At 41.7% G+C, this 18,715-nt stretch overlaps 1 protein-coding gene across 3 annotated transcripts in view; it reads left to right on the top strand.

Annotated features, from left to right (window-relative positions):
- The window catches only part of Naalad2 (N-acetylated alpha-linked acidic dipeptidase 2), a 47,398-nt gene extending 44,650 nt beyond the window's left edge, over nucleotides 1-2,748 (top strand). For all 3 annotated transcript variants that reach the window (XM_036193213.1, XM_036193212.1, XM_036193211.1), the window contains one exon: nucleotides 1,319-2,748. In XM_036193213.1, the coding sequence (XP_036049106.1) occupies nucleotides 1,319-1,508 (190 nt within the window). In that variant the 3' untranslated portion in view covers nucleotides 1,509-2,748. The remainder of the gene's footprint in view (nucleotides 1-1,318) is intronic.
- The last annotated feature ends 15,967 nt before the right edge of the window (nucleotides 2,749-18,715 follow it).

Genomic DNA, 18,715 nt, shown 5'->3' with positions numbered 1-18,715 from the left:
ACTGAGGCCTGTAGATTTAAGGCATCTGAAGATTAATCTCAAAGAAGGAGGCACTCTGAAATGTGAGCTGTATTTATAAATGTTTGTTTATTCATAGATAGAAATTGGAGATGTCAGTTATGAATACATATGTATGTGTGTATATATATATATATATCAAGCAAGAAATATCTGTAATTTTAGTCCTTTCTTGAAAGTTATTAGCCTACTGATGCTTTAGAACTACTTTTTTTTTTAAGATTTATTTATTTATTATGTATACAACATCTGCCTCCATGTAACCTTGCAAGCCAGAAGAGGGCACCAGATCTCATTATAGATGGTTGTGAACCACCATGTGGGTGCCGGGAATTGAACTCAGGACCTCTGGAAGAGCAGTCAGTGCTCTTAACCTCTGAGCCATCTCTCCAGCCCCTAGAACTACTTTTTATAATGAAAACATCTGTACTTTTAAAATGTTCAGATTCTGAAGCATGTGATCTAGAGACAGTTCCATTTCATCAGTTCCCTCCTCAATTGCACATCTAGTTCTCCTAATCTTTTTGGGAAAACTCAACCTTGTGTGAAGTGTTAACACACTTAACATAAATGTGACCTTTATATGCATGTTTACATGTAACTGTATACACAACACATATTTATATGAAAATCTGCTTACTATATTCATGTACTATATTTGCATTTAAATGTATATTTATATATACATATTCACAGGTCTTTTAGTACAGAAACATTTATATTTATATAAATGGAACCATACCTTAATTTACAACTATTTTCAAGAATTCATCTGTTGATATCAGCATAGAAAGTTTTAGCACTTTGATCCTCCATATAGTACTTCATTGGTTAGCTTTCATTTATAGTTTTAATGACTTATTATTGAGATTTTTTTAGATGAGCTTCTCTCCATTATGAAATACACTTCCTTAAGACGTCCTTGTGTTCTGTTTGAACAGTTATAAATATTAATATTTCTATAATCAGGCCCTGGGACTTAGGGCTAAAAAAGACAAAACATCTTAAAATTTGATGAGAATATATCAAAATGTCCTCCAAAACACTATGCTCTATTTTAACAATATATTTTGAACTATTAATTGAATATTTAGATATTTGAATACTAAAGTAGTTCATATTGCTGTTTCAGTCTGTTGCAGTGTTCTAGAATAATGCTACTGTATTATTGTAAAGATTTTGTAGAATGGCTGTATGACATATTGCATAATTATGCTTTGCCCAACAACTTCTTAGATAAATGTAGCTATGACATTTGTAATTTTCATTTGTTTTAAAAATAAGCAATTTCTTTGTTTAGGCACATCATCTTTGCTCCAAGTAGCCACAACAAATATGCTGGAGAATCATTCCCTGGGATTTATGATGCCATGTTTGATATCGAAAATAGAGCAGACCCTCACTTGGCCTGGGCAGAAGTGAAGAAACATATTTCTATTGCCACTTTCACGATTCAAGCAGCAGCAGGGACACTGACAGATGGGTTGTAGTGACAGATGTAGCTCTGGTCCAGGAGCTTCATCACTAAGAGCACTGCAGAGGGTTTGAGAGAGAAACTGTTAGGGGAGTCTGCTCAAATGGACTCACCACCAAAGGCACTGATGAAGACAATGTTTTTTTCTCTGATGATTCACGAAGCCATTCTAAACCCATGATTCTCAGGTCGTGTTGTGTACTGCCACCTTACTTACCTGTCGTGATTTTTTCTTTGTAACTCTTGCATGAATATTCAGTGAAAGTGAAACTGGAAGCAATCCAAATGTTCATGAAGAGATAATTGAATTCATTGTGGTACAATCACAGTGGGGTACTACTGAAAATGAAAGAACTGCTGAACATCCAATATTACTGGTAGATCCTGCTGATTAAAAAGTTGGACATCAGTGAGTCCATAAGACCAAACTAATCCAGAGTACTATTTATCTTTTTAATGAAAAGACTTCTGGGATAAATGGAATTTTCCATACCTCTGGATTAGTGTTAGTTACCAAATCTCATCAAGCTGTCATTTAAATGTCTACATTTTATTGAAAATTATTTTGAAATAAATTTGATTAGGAGGGGTAAATCCCACCAAAAAGAGAAGTCAGGTAAAGAAACAGAAATAGTACATCATCCCTTGTAAATGACCCAGGAATATATAAAGTACAAACGGTACTTTGATAACTTCAGTTCTACTGAATAAACATGCAAGTCTAACAAATGAGGAAACAAGCACCCCAACTCTCCACCCTAATTTATTTAAGAAAAATTCAACAGCATTACAGGGTTTTAGGCGGAACCTTGGGGTTACAGGTAAATATCATTGAAGTTTCATCTTATAAGAAAGAATGCATACTTGGCTCAATGGTAGGACACTTGCTTTGTTTCTTCAAGAACCAAGTTTTTTCCTCAGTATTACACACACATGCATGAATATATGTGTATATACAAGCACACATGCACTCACACATCAAGTAAGCTTGGTTGTTTAACCACTTCACTAAGTAATTTAAAAAAAATAGCACAGTTCTTTCCCTTAGCCTCGGGGAGCGTCAAGGGAGAGGGTGTGGACAGAAAATACAGGCTGGAAGGAATGCTATGGAATGGTCTTCTGGACATTATTGTTGCACACATGAATGTGCAGCAGTTGTGGGTTATCTACACAAGGTCAAGCACAAGAGCGCAGAACAGAGCCGGCATTGGTGGTGGTGGTGGTGCACGCCTTAAATCCCAGCACTCGGGAGGCAGAGCCAGGTGGATCTCTGTGACTTTGAGGCCAACCTGGTCTACAGAGTGTGATCCATGACAGGCACCAAAACTACACAGAGAAACCCTGTCTGGAAAACAAACAAACAAACACAAACAAGAGTCCAGAACAGACAGGGGAGGGACTCATGAGGTCCCATCTATAAAGGAAGAACTATTGGCAGTTAATGGATGGGAGAAGGTAAGCTAGGTTTTCAGGCTGTAGCCACTGGTAAGTTGCCCATGGTGGAGTAAACAAACCCATAGCCACTCACATGCAAGAAAATCTAGTTAAACTCAGTGTATTGAAAAAAAATGACATGAAGGGAATAGAAGGTATTGGGAAGATAGGTTCTGGAGAGCATGAGAGAGTGATAAGAGAATTGGGGGTGAACACTTTCACAATATATTATGTACATGTATGAAATTCTCAAGGAATAAAAAAATATTAAAAAATTAGGGGTTGGGGATTTAGCTCAGTGGTAGAGCACTTGCCTAGCAAGCGCAAGGCCCTGGGTTCGGTCCTCAGCTCTGGCAACAAAAAAAAAAAAAAAAGAAAAAAGAAAAAAATTAACCTTATATAAGCATACTGGCTAAAGTAGTAAGCAACAGCTCAGTTTGACCACAAGGAGAAATGATCCCACTACTCTTCCATCCTAGCCAAGAAGACAGACTGGTTTAATGAGTGGGGTATTGGAGAAACACAAACCTTTGCAACCCTGATATATGTATGTGAGACATGCAGAAGGAAGGGAGCCCCTTGTTAAAGAGTCTGCTCGAAGTCTTGAAGAATTATTTTCAACAACACACTTAAAATTTGCTGTGAAGATTGCCTATATGGATAATATTCTTTTTATTATCTTTTAATTAAGAATTTTAAAATGGTATGAACCATGCTTAAATTTAGATTGAGAATAAATGAGTTGAGTTTGGGTTCATTTCTTTCCCACTTACAAGTGCACAATATTCCAAGATCTCAAAAGACTATAATAAACTTTGTTTATGGTAAAAACATTTAAACCTTATTGTGATTTCTAAAATCCTGGTGACCTATGGCTTTGTTATATCAGCGTATAATCTTGTCCAGTGTTCCCTTAGGACCCACCCAGTGTTAGCTGCAGAAATTGAAAGGAAAACAAAAGCACATGTTTCTTGATAACTCTTTGTACAATGTAACTTCAGAAGCCACCAAAATCTCATGTGGCTATTTGCTAAGACAATTAAGGACTACTTACCCCTGTGGAACCCTCACTCAACTTTTAGGTGTGTCCCATCCCTTCCTCTAGCATGTCTAGACTTTGTAGTTCAGAACACTGAACACTGAAGCAGACTGTCCTTTTGGGTAAGAGATTCATTGGAAAAGCTATTAGTGCCATAGAACAGATATTAGGTTGGGGATTCTGGCAGAGTGTTCAGCCCTGCTAGACAAAGCAGGACTCTTCTATGCCTTGTAACTGATAAGAAGCCCCTAGGCTCTGATTTTCTAGTGGGAAAGGAAGGGGAAGGGTGTTAACTTTTACACTTATTGCAGACTTTCAAGGGGAGCAGGTGCCACCAGTTGGGGAAATGGGAATTAGAGTCATAGAGTACTTGTCAATTTCCTAGTCTGGTTACTTGGGCAGCTTGATAAACTCCTTAGGCAGGAGAATTATAGACTTTCTCAGTCAGTTCCCTATAGAGTAGGAATACAGTCAGCTCTGAAAGTGGAAAGACACCTATAGAAGGGCGTGACCTAAGCAGCATCTGGTTTGGGATTTAACACCTATTGAAACTTATGCTTAAATCTGTGTCAAAACCTCACCTTAATAAATCCCAGTTCTGCCTCCAATGGCTTCTGCTCAAATCCTTGTGCTCAGACCTGACCTGAGTGGAGGTCTCTGGAACTGGTCCAGCTGAAGCAGGAGGCAGTGAGGAGCAGTTCCCAGCCCCACTCCTGCAGCTTGTTCTTCCTCGCTATCCAAGTGAATGAAATACTATATATTTTTTAAACTCAAAGCCATAGTACATTATTTCTAAATCACTTCTAAAGGTGATAAAGGACAAAGGTTTTGAGATTTCTGAGAATTTCTCTTGCTAGTAGCTTTCTTGAAAAAACATGGCTGCGAAACAGCACCTATGATTAGCAATGTGAGTCTGGGATCAACAGTAAAATTTCCAACTTATCATACCTAATTGGTTATTTTGTTTCTTATTTTTAGTCACTGCTGATCATTAATGACAGAATAAGGCATTATGCTGCATGCACTGTGATCAGCCCATGCCTCTGGAGAACATGTGATACTGTTAATAAGCTAGTTTAAAATTAAGGTCTTGGCTTAAAGGTCAACCCAAGAAGGACCACTCCATCATAATCAGTTTTGGACAAATGAGAAATAGTAACGGTAAAGGAGAGGTATCACATGGTCTCTCCTTGAGGCTGAAAATATCATATGAAAAGGAGGAAAGTGGGAGCAGGACACTTTGTTGTGAAGCTTTAAGGGAAGGATGAGTGTAGCACGAATTGTTAGGAGGTCATATTAATAAAAACAAACCCAGGATCCAAGTATTGGAGTGAACGCTGAAAGATCAGAGAAACAGAACAAGCCACAGCTAACCTCACCTTGCCAATTTCTCAGCTGATCTTGTTTCCTCAAACTGGAAGCCTCTGAGTCCTCATCTGAATGGATCTCAGCTGAACTGCTGCTAAAACCCAAAAGCTTAAGACTAGTTACTGCTTTCTGCCATCACCTCCTGGGATTAAAGGCATGTGTCACCATGCCTGGCTGTTTCCAGTGTGGCTTTGAACTCACAAAGACCTGGATGGATCTCTGCCTCCCAAGTGATAGGATTAAAGGTGTGTGTGCCACCATTTTCTGGCCTCTATGTCTATCTAATGGCTGTTCTGTTCTCTGACTCCAGATAAGTTTATTAGGGTGCACAATATATAAGGATAATTTCTCTTGGTCATCCATGGCTATTTTTCTAAGTTTAAATTTTATTTATGTGTATGGGTGTTTTGCCTGCATGAAGATGTGTACTACATGTATGCCTACTGCCCACTGAGGTCAGAAGAGGGCACTGGATCCCCTGGAACTGGAGTTGGACAGTTGTGAGTTGCTACATAGTGTTGAAGACCAAATGATGAAATTCTGGCTTTCTGGAAGAGCAGTGAGCTCTTAACTTCTGAGACAACTCTTCAAGATCCCAAGCATGGCTACTTTTTTTTTTTTTTTTATTATTCTTTAATTCTTTTTAGTCAACTGTTACATTTTCCCTCCAAAAGAATAAGACCTGACAAGTCTCACACCTAGCTATTGGCAATTGATGACTGCCGAAGGGAGGTGTGGGGTGAGGACAGTTTCCTTTAGGAATGCAACCACTGAGCTGGGGTGGTGGCGGCACATGCTTTTAATCCCAGCACTTGGAAGGCAGAGGCAGGCGGATCTCAGTGAGTTTGAGACCAGCTTGGTCTACAGAGTGAGTTCCAGGACAGCTAGGGCTGTTACACTGAGAAACCCTGTCTGGAGGGTGGGGGGTGGGGGAAGAAAAAGAATGCAACCACTGAGGGGCTACCTGTGCTCCAGTAGATGGCCATATGCCCACACATGCATTACAGTGACAATACTAAGTGAACTCAGTGGATTTAAAAGGAAAACACACACACACACACACACACACACACACACACACACACACACACCACACAAACTCCAGAACATGAAATTGAGAGGGAATAGTGGTAGAGAGATGGGGGAGGGGGGTCAGCTCTGTGTGTGTGTGTGTGTGTGTGTGTGTGTGTGTGTGTGTGTGTGTGTGTATACTTGATCAAAACACATTATACGCAGGCACAAAATTCTCAAAGAAAGGACCTGAGTCTTATCTCTGGCTCTGGTAAAGAACAGACTTATCACTGCCCTTTCCTTTAAGTGGTAATCCAAATGGGCCTGTCAGTCATTGGACAGGTGAAAAATCAAAACCTGTGGGAAACCTGCTGGGACAATGTATTTAGTAGAATAAAACTACTGAATCAGGCTTTTCCCTGCTCTAAGAAAATGTTCTTCCTTTGTGATGGGATATTTTTGCTAACTTTCCACAAATAAGAACCTATTTTATGCGCACGCCTTTAATCCCAGCACTCAGGAGTCAGAGCCAGGCTCTGTGAGTTCGAGGCCAGCCTGGTCTCCAAAGCGAGTTCCAGGAAAGGCGCAAAGCTACACAGGGAAGGGAAACCCTGTCTCGAAAAACCAACCAACCAAACAAACAAACAAACAAACAAACAAACAAAAAGAACCTATTTTACATGACTAGAAATACAAGTATGTTGCCTGATACACTACTATTCAATTTAAGTGCCCTGATGTGACAGTCTAGAAACATGGACTTGTAGTCATCCACACCTAACAGATGTAGGAAAACATTCCAGTCTAGATGATCACAGGCCAAGGCTATTCACACACAAAAGCCTGTAGAACTGCAGGGGACAAACTAGTGAACAAGGACCTTTTTACACTCGTCTAGATCCTTGTCAACTGGCCTAACGAGCTCATTGAGAAAGCAGCTGACTCCCAGTCTTAGTGTCTTCACTTAAGATCAAACACCTGGACAAAATAACTCAGAGGTGAGAGGCTTGTTCTGGCTCATGGTTCCAGGTCAAAGTCTATCACTATGGGGAAGTACAGTGACAGGAGCTCAAGAGAGCTGGTCACACTGTACCAAATGCAAAGAGCAAGACATGCATGCATACTGGTCCTCAGCTCACTCTACAGCCCAGGATCCCAGGCAGGGGCTTCCCACCTCAACTAATGTAATCAAGATTTCTCTGAAGATATGCCCACAGGACTAACACAATCTAGACAATCCCTCATTAAGTCCATGGCAAGTTAAAGGCCATGACAGTTAAAACTGCTGCTCTCACAACTACTGTGACAACTCAAAGCATGCTCACACTTAATGTTAATTCAGCTATTTGATATAAGAAAATCAGAAACAAACACATACAATTTCAATTTTGAATGTTATCTTTAGGGTCATAGTTAAAAGAACTTTGGGGGTAAAGGCCCTCCTGTTAAAATTGAATTTCACTTTATTCCATATGTGACTTTAGGCAAATTACAGATTTTGCCTTTGAATATGGATGACAGAATAGTCTAATCATGGGGAGGGTCTCAAAAATTAAAGTTAACATAAAATACTTGTCAAAGTGTTTGATACAAACTAACTGAATAACCCCTTTGTGCAGTTTCAAATTACTTAATTCCCAAATTCCTAAACCCAAGTCACATTAGCATTTCTGAAACATCTTCTAATGAATGAAGTCTTATAGACAGCTACTTTAATTATCTTCCAATGTGATTTCCATCAACTACCTTTCAATCCTGATTTTCTCTCATTTCACTGCTTTAGAAAGACTTCCTTGTAAAGGTGACTCCTTTTTCTGTTCACTTTTGTGTTTTCTTGCTGGGAAGCAAAAAAGTCAAGAAATTTTAAGGTATCCAAAGTGGCCAATATGGCTTCTAATAGGAAGCAGATAGCTTTGAATCTGGCTTTAATTACCAGAAAACTATCTAAAGTTTTGCAAAATTATCATGTAATTATACCAATCTTATGATGATTAACCCAAAGTACCAAGTATTTAAGTTTGTGGAATTTGACACAAACTTTCATTTTTCTCTACCTTAAGAATATATTTTATGTTTCACTGACACTGAATAAAGGCCTGAAATGCCCTCACTGGCTTGTGTGGTTTTGTTCCACCTTCATTTTTCATTCTCCTGATAAGAAAGAGTCCTCCTCCTCCTCTGGGAGGCACATTACAGATGTCTTGGTGGTGTCCTTCAAACATCTGGTGTGCTAAGCTAAATCAGTCTTTTACTGGATTCATTCATTCTGTGCCTGTGCCATCCGTAATGTGTTTATGACTTTTCTCTTAATGAGAAGGTGTCCTCAGTTGGTCAGAATACTATCAGTGCTGTATCCTCGAGTTGCATAATCCTACATCCTGCTGCTGATTTACTCAGAGCCTCCTTAAAGCCCGGGCAACTTCGTTTTAATTTGTGACTCAGCAATCTCTTTGAGAACCAATTACTTCCAAAATCTGTTATCTGTCTCCTTTGGACCCTTCCTCTTTACTCAAGCCTAGCAGCTATTTAAAAGTTGACGCTCTAATCCCCAATTCAGGATCATGGTTTCTTAATTCTCTTTCCTAATGTTATTTTAGGTCTGGTTCCTGTCTCTCTCCTACCTCCAAATGCCTTGTATCAAATTGATCTAAGATGTAAACTGTGTTGTTCATGTGACCAAAAGTGAACAGAAAAGGAACTCAACTTTGAGCTTGCAGGAATCTCACAACACATGGTGTATTTCAAAACAGCCAAAACCGAACACAAAGTCCCACTGCCTAAAGGTGACTGAGTAGTGGCTGAAGAGATGGAAATGCTTACTACCTTTATGTGATTAATACATATTATATACATGAACCATGATAATGTAACCCAGACAAATTTTTAAAAATTAAATTGTTCTATCTGCAATACTTTGTATTCTTAGGTCCCATTTCAATTTTCCAACTTAGTGTTTGGAATTGGGGATCAAGAACATGCATTTCTAACTAGTTTTCATTGAAGGGTGATCAAGCTAGTCTAGAAATAGTATTCTGACTACCACTGGTCCACAGGAGAACAAAAATCTAATGATCCTTAGCAGTTTGGTTCTAACTCCTTATGTTCTAGAACCAGGAATATGTTCTAGATACTGCAAATTTGTCACTATTTTTAACATCTTACATTAACAGGGAAAACAAAGGTAAGTTTGCTGGTGTTTGACTACAGCTTCTGGCGTACATATTTACAAGGCATGAAACACTACCTGAATGGCAATGGAAACTATTATGACTTGCAGCATTGAGGATTTTGAGATTTCCTTCAAGATCTTTGGGGAAACCACACTCTAAAAGTTGTCAAATCACAAATGATGAGTTTTAATAGGCTATCAATCAAAACCATCCAGGCAAAAATGACATATTATTTTCTAACAAAACATAGTATTGACTACCAGTCACCAGTTTCCCATGTACTGTGCCAATATTTTAGAAAAGCTATTCATTGTGCTAATAAGTAGTACAGTGTTGGGAACCAAAAATTGGATAGCTGCGCCTTGACTTTTCTTGCTTGGATGATCTGGCATAACTGCACCCATTGAATTGCAAAAACAATCATTCCCGGAAAAACCACAAAGTGTACTTTTAGATTAAACTTCCTGGAGTATGTTTGATTGATCAGTTGTTCAAAGCATTGGACCAAAGAGACCTCTCCCTAACCCTTTTCTAATTGATTGATCGGTTGCTTGAGCACTGGACCAAAGAGACCTTGTCCTGAACCCTTTTCTAACAATTTTTTCATCTCCCTCCCTTCCCCTCATATCCACCAGTATATAAGCTTGCTTTACTTTGCAATAAATGAGACCTTGAAGTGACTCAGACTGACTCTGTCTTTCTTTATGTGCCTGGTCTCCTTTCTCTCTCGCCCCCATTGGTCTTTCAGGTGGTGCCTCCTCAGGTCCGACCTAATAACCTGGCCTGCAGGACGGGTGAAGTGGCGCCCAATGTGGGGCCCGAGGCACGGTGGCCTACCAGACCACGGATAGACGGAGCTCCGGACAACGCAAGGTAGAGACACAAGGTAGAGACGCCCGGACCTCATCACTCGTGCAACCTGGGAGAGTCTTGAGGTAAGCACAGTCGTCCCATAGCCATGGGTAAAGGATTATCAAAAGAGGTTCTTTTTATTAAAGAAATGAAGGGCAATCTCAGGGAGAGAGGACTAAGAGTTAAAAAAAAAAAAAAGGATTTGATAAAATTCTTCTGTTTTGTGGAGGAGAAGTGCCCTTGGCTGGCAGTTAATGGCTCAGGGATTCACCCACTAACTTGGAATAAGGTTGGAAAAGACATCAACAAAATACTTAAACAGGGAGAAAATATTCCTGATGCTTTCTTTAGTTTTTATGGTGTAATCAGAAATATTTTAAAAGAGGCAGAGGGAGACGGGAATGCTTCACATTTATTGGTCCTTGCGGAGGATTTTCTCTCAGACTCCTCCTGCCCGATGCCCGATGATGAGTCTGGAGCCACGGTGGCTGCTCCGCCAAAGAATGAAAATAAAACGGAGACGGCCGCTTCACCCCTGGCAGCCGCTCTGCCTGAGGCTAATGGGGACGTTGAGATCACAGGCAGCCCTGTGGCTGCCTCGGCCTCGAGTGCGCCCCCTCCCTTATTGATGAGCCTATCCCTGCCACTGAATTAATCCCTCCTTTGTTAAAGCCTCCTTGCCCCGATCAAATCCTATAAAAAGATTTATCCTGTCATTCATAAAAATGCAGCAGGCCATGACTGGCTTGACCCTTTTTCAGAAATCAGGCTGGAAGAAGTGGCAGCATGTTACAAAAGGGAGAAATATGATCCCCCTCCCCTCTCTCAGTTCCAAGCCTTTTTCGACAGCTGCCAAATAGGCGAGAGGAGCCTTCACTGGCACTCTCTGCCTGCTTATGTCACTCCCTCTCCCAACGCCCCAAGAGCTCCCATTCGTAGGGAGACAATGACAGGACAAATGGGCCCCGCTATACCTGGAATGCAGGGTCTCTTAGAGACCAAGGAATCCCTTCTAAACCAGATTTACAATTTGAAGGATGTCCTCTCTATGAAGAGAGAATTGAGAGATCTTACCCAACAGATACAGGAATTACAGGCCAGCCTTACAGGAGAAGCTGACATCACCCTTCCCACCACCTTTAGTAATTCCTCTCACACGTGCCCCCTCTGCACAGGAGTGGGGCGGGGAACCGAGAGGGCTGGCGCCCTCCAAAGACACAGATTAAACCAAAAGTAGGCAAGACTAAAAGGGCACCGACTGCAGTGTCCCTCTCTTTCCCAGTAATGACCCGCTCTGGCACTCAATCCCAGGACGCAGGGGAACAGGCAGACACCACTCAGGGTGCTGACAGAGATACTGAGGAACAGGGGTCTTCAGCCTCGGAGAGAGAGGAGGAGGACTCAGTGGAGAGTCATGACACTGACCAAGTTATATATAAAATACTAAAAATAAAACATCTAAAGGATTTACACTCTACAGTCAAAAATTATGGTATTAATGCGCCCTTCACAATTTCAATTCTTGAAGGGCTGAGGCAAGGGGGTAATCTGTTGACTCATGAATGGAATAAGGTGGTTCAGTCAGTGTTAACACGGAGTCAATTTTTGACCTGGAAGGCTGAATTTATAGACAGGGCTGAAACACAGGCCGTCATAAATAAGAAAAGTCCTCAGATGGCTTCATGGTCTTCTGATAAGATTACGGGGAGAGGCAAATATGCCACAGAGGAAAAACAATGGAAACTCCCAACAGGGCTTCTGGCACAGACCGCCCAAGCGGCGCTGGCAGCCTGGCGAGCTGTGCCCGTGACAGGGGCAGCCACCACCTCCCTGTCTAAGATAGTCCAAGGCAACAGTGAACCTTACGCCCAGTTCATTGCCAGGCTGCTAGAAGCGGCTGAAAGAATCCTAGGAGAAGATGGTTTAGAAAATATTGTGGTCAAGCAATTAGCCATAGATAATGCCAATGCAGCCTACAGGGCAGCCTTGAGGGGCAAAACCAAGGCTATGGACCTCAATGGCATGATTAAGCTATGTAGTGATGTAGACTCATTTGATCATAAAATTTCCAAGTCCATCAGTATGGCAATAGGTGCCATGCTCCAGACGGCCCGCTAGAGGGCCTAACAATGGAACCAAAAACTGTTTCAAATGCGGGCACCCGGGACATTTCACCAGGGAATGTCCTGGCACCCAGGGTGAGAGATTCCCCCCCCCCTTAATGATAATCTGAGAAACCCACCCCCAGGGCTCTGCCCTAGATGCAAAAGGGGACAGCATTGGGCCAGAGACTGTCGCTCCAAGACTGATGTTAATGGCCAGCCGTCTCGGGAAATGGGCTGTGGGCCCCATTTCGGGGCCCCACCCATCCATCACAGCCCCGTATAACTCCCAACAACCCTTTCAACAACAATCAAGAACAGGGAACCCCACTGCCCCAGACAGCCCTGGCCCAACTTGCTCGAGCCTATCCCAAGCCACACCAGGAAGCGCAGGACTGGACCTCTGTTCCTCCACCACCCGGATTGTAACCCCGGAAGAGGGCACGGTGATTATAGAGACCGGGATCCTTGCCCCCCCCCACCTGGAATGTTCTTTCTCATTATAGGCTGAGCTTCCAGCTCGCTGCAAGGATTCTCTATCATTCCCTCCATAGTTGATTCTGATTATCAGGGAGAGATAAAAATCCTGGCCTTAGCCTCTCGGGGTCCTATCACCATCCCTGTGGCCCAACGTATCGCTCAGGCTTTCCCTCTCCCGATGGTTGGACAATTTCCTCATAAGGGACCAACTCATGGCCTTTCAGAACCAGGATCATCAGACATATTCTGGGTCCAACAATTAACAGAGAGCCAACCTAAAATTAAACTCTCTCTGGAGGGAAAACAATTTCTGGGCCTTTTGGACACAGGCACTGATTCCACTGTCATAGCCAAAAAAATATTGGCCTGATTCATGGCCACTGGAGCCCACTGCCACACATTTAAAGGGGATAGGTCAAATCCAAAATATGCTACAAAGCTCTAGATTCCTAAAATGGGAGAACCCTGGGGGAAATACTGGAACAGTAAGGCCCTTTGTGGTTGAAGGGTTGCCAATAAACCTGTGGGGAAGAGATATAATGACACAGATGGGGATCATCATGATGAGTCCCAATCATAAAGTGACCCAAATGATGCTAAAGACAGGCTTTCTGCCTGGCAAAGGGTTAGGAAAGTTTGAACAGGGGCAAACTCAGCCCATCATGCCCATCCCCAAGCTGAACAAAAGGGGGATTAGGGACGGACCTTTTTTCCTAAAGACCACTGCTCCTCCTGCACACCAAGCCGATAAAATAACTTGGAAGTTGGATGACCCGGTTTGGATAGACCAGTGGTCCATGCCTCAGGAAAAAGTTCAAGCTGCCCTCCAGTTGGTGCAGGAACAATTAGAGCAAGTGCATCTTGAACCTTCCACATCTCCATGGAACACTCCCATCTTTGTAATAAAGAATAAAACTGGAAAATGGAGGTTATTACAGGATCTTAGGGAAGTAAATACAACTATGATCCCCATGGGGGCGTTACAGCCTGGATTGCCATCTCCTGTGGCCATCCCTAAAAAATATTTTAAGATTGTTATAGATATTAAAGATTGCTTTTTCTCTATCCCCCTGCATCCTCTGGATTGCAAACAATTTGCCTTCTCTATACCTGTTGTGAATCATGTTGGACCTAACCCCCGATTTCAATGGAAAGTATTGCCCCAAGGTATGGCCAATTCACCCACATTGTGTCAAAAATATGTAGCTCAATCCATTGACCCAGTGAGGGTCCAGTACCCTGACGCTTATATTATATACTATATGGATGATCTATTGATAGCAGGGGAGTCTGAAGAAAAGACACAATATATAGCCAAAAGATGATTACTTTACTTCAAAGCCAAGGATTTTGTATAGCCCCAGAAAAGATACAGACCCAATACCCTTTCTTGTTTTTAGGATTTGAGTTACATCCAGACCTTCTTTATACCCAGAAAATTCAGATCAAGAGAGGCAAGCTCCGTTGTCTTAATGACTTCCAGAAGTTTCTGGGGGATAGCAATTGGCTACGACCTTATTTAAAAATGACCAAGGGAGAAGTACGTCCCCTCGAAGATATTCTCAAAGGGGATTCCGATCCTTGGTCCCCCAGATATCTTACTGTAGATGCAGAAAAGACACTACAAAAAATTGAGTCAGCCATCGCCCAACAACACACAGGATATTTTGAGCCGACCTTACCCTTATATTTGATCATTTTTTTCCACAGAATTTGCCCCACGGGACTGCTCTGGCAAGAACCCGTGCCCTTACTTTGGGTACATCTTCCTGTTGCTAAAAGAAAAATTTTTCCCACCTACCCCTCCTTGGTTTGCCAATTGATCGTGCTGGGGATAAAAATTTCCACACGATACTTTGGGCGAGACCCTGATGTTATTATTATGCCATATGATAAGGAACAGCTTGAATGGCTGTGCACCCGTAGTCCTGATTGGGCCATCCTTGTTTGTACCTATATAGGGAAATTTGATACACAAATGCCCAGTAATAAACTCCTACAATTCTTTTCCCTTACTTCTTTTGTTTTTCTCAAAAATACCCGAATGGAGCCCATCCCAGATTCCCCTGTGCTTTTCATAGATGGGTCAAAAAAATGGCAGGGCTGCTTATGTCCTTAATGGCCAAAAGAATGTTATAACAACTCCTTTCAAGTCAGCTCTGTTGGTGGAGTTATATGCTGCACTTGTTGTCATCAAAGATTTTAAAAATTGCTCCTTTAATTTATATTCAGACAGTCGATATGTGGTAGGGGCTTTAAAGACTCTGGAAATGGTCCCAGTAATTCAACCTATTACTTCCACCTTCCAAATGTTTTCTGAACTGCAAAAGTTAATCCAACAGAGGTCATTACCCTTTTATGTTGGCCATATTCATTCCCACGGAGGCCTGCCTGGACCCTTGGCTCAGGGAAATGAGCTTGCTGATTCTGCTACATGTTCTATCTTAATTTCTCATCTGGAACATGACCAGATAGCCGCTCATGAGGCCTCCCGCCTTCATCATCTCAATGCTCAAACTTTGAGACAAAGGTTCTCTCTCAATTACCAGGGAGCAGGCTAGGGAAATTGTAAAAAGCTGTAAAATCTGCCTGATGCTCCTACCTGAACCCCATTATGGAGTAAACCCCAGAGGGCTTATACCTGGACAAATATGGCAGATGGATGTCACCCATGTTCCCTCTTTTGGTAAATTAAAGTTCATACATGTTACTGTAGATACCTTCTCTGGATTTATTTGTGCTTCCGCTCACAGTGGAGAAGCCACCAGACATGTTATCAATCATATGTTGCATGCCTTCACAGTGCTCGGCCAACCAAAATGCGTAAAAACTGGTAATGGCCCGGGATATACTAGTAATAAATTTAAAGTTTTGTTTACAATTAGGAATTAAACATATCACTGGAAACCCTATAACCCTCAAGGCCAGGGTATCGTGGAGAGAGCTCACCAAACCTTAAAAAATACTCTTAGTAAACTCAGCTCACAAGAGACACTGTTTCCCTTTAAGGGGAACCAAAAGACTCTGCTTTCTCATGCCCTTTTTGTGTTAAATTTTTTGACATTGGATATTTTTGGAAAATCTGCAGCCGAGCGACACTGGCACCCAGAGACCAAACAAGGGTATGCTCAGGCCCTTTGGAAAGACCCAATCACCGGAAAATGGGGCGGCCCTGATCCAGTTATTATTTGGGGAAAAGGGTCTGCATGTATCTATGATTCCAAGGAGAATGGGGCTCGCTGGCTACCTGAGAGACTAGTCAAGCCATATACTGCCCCCAAAACCCAATCTAAAATCGATGGCCAAGATTAATGATCATCACTGTTTATGATGCCCAGGCCTTAACCCTGAGACAAAGATTTCTCTCTCTCTCTCTCTTCAGGTGTGGTTGAAGCCTCCTACAGAATGAGGGATTCTGCCCTTACCTGCTTTATCATGTGGCTCGCGCTGATGCCTGCTGTTGACATCAACTCCGGCCCTCATCTCTCAGTTCAACAGACCTGGCTTGTTGTGAACCCCAATACTGGAACCATTGCCAATTCCACCTCCTCCAGCACATTCCCCAAAGGGGCATGGTTCCCAGACCTATATGTAGATCTTTGTGATATAGTGGGGGGAGATTGGGACCCCCCTTATCATTTTCCTTCTCCTCCTCACCTTTGGTCCTTGGGCTTTTCAACGATTAACTCAATTCATAAAAAATCAGATTGATTCGGCTCTATCAAAAACCGTCTCAGTACACTATCATCGTTTAAAAATTCCAGATCCAACTATCAAAACGGGTGAAAGGCTAAGGTTCAGCACCCTACAGACCTAAAAAGCCCTTACAACTAAAGGCTAGAGGGTACTCAATGACGGGATTAATATGGGGCCTGTGCTGGAGGCACAACGTATAGAGGTCGTCGAGACCGGCTCAACATGGCACGTTGCCAGACACGGGACGCACCCAATATAGCCTAAGACAGGGGCCCTCTAGAGTCATGACCAAAGCCTGCTTTGGCCATTTTAAAGAAAAAAGGGGGAATTGTTGGGAACCAAAAATTGGATGGCTGCACCTTGACTTTTCTTGCTTGGATGATCTGGCATAACTGCACCCACTGACTTGCAAAACAATCATTCCCGGAAAAACCACAAAATGTACTTTTAGATTAACTTCCTGGAATGTTTGATTGATCAGTTGCTCAAGCATTGGACCAAAGAGACCTCACTCTCTTTTCTAACAATTTTTTCATCTCCCTCCCTTCCCCTCATATCCACCAGTATATAAGCTTGCTTTACTTTGCAATAAACGAGACCTTGACGTGACTCAGACTGACTCTGTCTTTCTTTATGCGCCTGGTCTCCTTTCTCTCTCGCCCCCATTGGTCTTTCAGGTGGTGCCTCCTCGGGTCCGACCTAATAACCTGGCCTGCAGGACGGGTCAGTACAGAGTATGTCTGGACACAGACATAGGGAACAAATTCTCAATGTCTGAGTCTGCCATTTTTACTCTACAGCTTACTGGAAGAGTTTAAGCAGTGCCTGTAATACAAAATTACATACCTCACAGGGTAGCCATGAGCAATTAATTAGGTTCATATGCATTGATGTTCTTAAAACAATGCTAGTCCATTACTGGCGTATGTTTGTCATTAACAGTTACCTAAATATGTCAAATAGTGCAGCAGAAAACAGGCATCCATTAGTTAGCCAAATCAGAAACAGCCAGAATGACAATGCAGGCAGCAAAAAGACTGACAAATACTACACATAGACTAGGAAGAGACTCATCTAATGTCTGTGTTGTAAAGAAAGTGTTTCAGGTTTTGGGAGATTTTCCTTTTTCATGCTTAATTATTAGGCTGTAATTACACAAATCTTTTTAAAAAGATAATTATACAATTTAACCATTTGAATATTTGCTTAGTGGAAAAAGAGTAACAAATCAAGCTATTTTTAAATAAATCTTTAAGTGACGTAAAAATATCTAAAGATCATTAATGAAAATAAAGTCTTTGGAAACCTATTCTTGAAGAAATTCCTTACATCTAAGAACTCCATGAACTAAAAAATAAAGCACTAAATATATAGAGAGAAGCCTGGCAAGCTAGGTATTTTAGGGATAATGCTGCATGCCCAGGCACCCACCATTAGTAAAAGGCCCATGCAAGTGAGATGAAGTGCAGTCGCAACAACAGATGACAAGCAATCAGGGGACACGACCTGCTACTGATCAGACCCTTTAAGACATCTACAACAGTGAAGCTTTATACAACAATAAAAGCCTTATAAACCAAGTTGGACTTAGCAGTTCCTACTTCAGGATAAGGCTATGAAGCAATACTGATAAACTACTATACATTAAAGTAAAATAAGACAATCTGCAACAGAATGACAGCATAAAACAATCCTTTTCAAATGGAAAAAGAACAAATTAAGTTTAAAAAATACATACTCAAGTGCCTTTAAGTGGACACTAGGTTCCTTAACGGGTTTTTAAAGTATACTATAGATGTATGTAACAACCAATGTTCAGAGCAATCTTATTTATTCATTATTTATTCTCTGTGTTTGTGGGTGCTCACCGCAGATGCCAGAAAAGGATATTAGATCCTCTGCAGTTGGAAGTTATAGGTAGTTGTAAGCTGCCCAAAGTGGGTGCTGGTAAGTGAACTCAGCTCCTGCAGAGGAGTAGCAAGTGTTCTTAACCACTGCACCATTATTTCTCCAGCCCCCCAAGCAATCATTTTAACTAACTGTTAGAAGCAGTAATTCACAGGACTCAAAA

The sequence above is a fragment of the Onychomys torridus genome, chromosome 7 (genome assembly GCF_903995425.1).
Source record: "Onychomys torridus chromosome 7, mOncTor1.1, whole genome shotgun sequence".
Taxonomy (NCBI): domain Eukaryota; kingdom Metazoa; phylum Chordata; class Mammalia; order Rodentia; family Cricetidae; genus Onychomys; species Onychomys torridus.
This window is presented reverse-complemented; position numbering and strand designations above follow the sequence as displayed.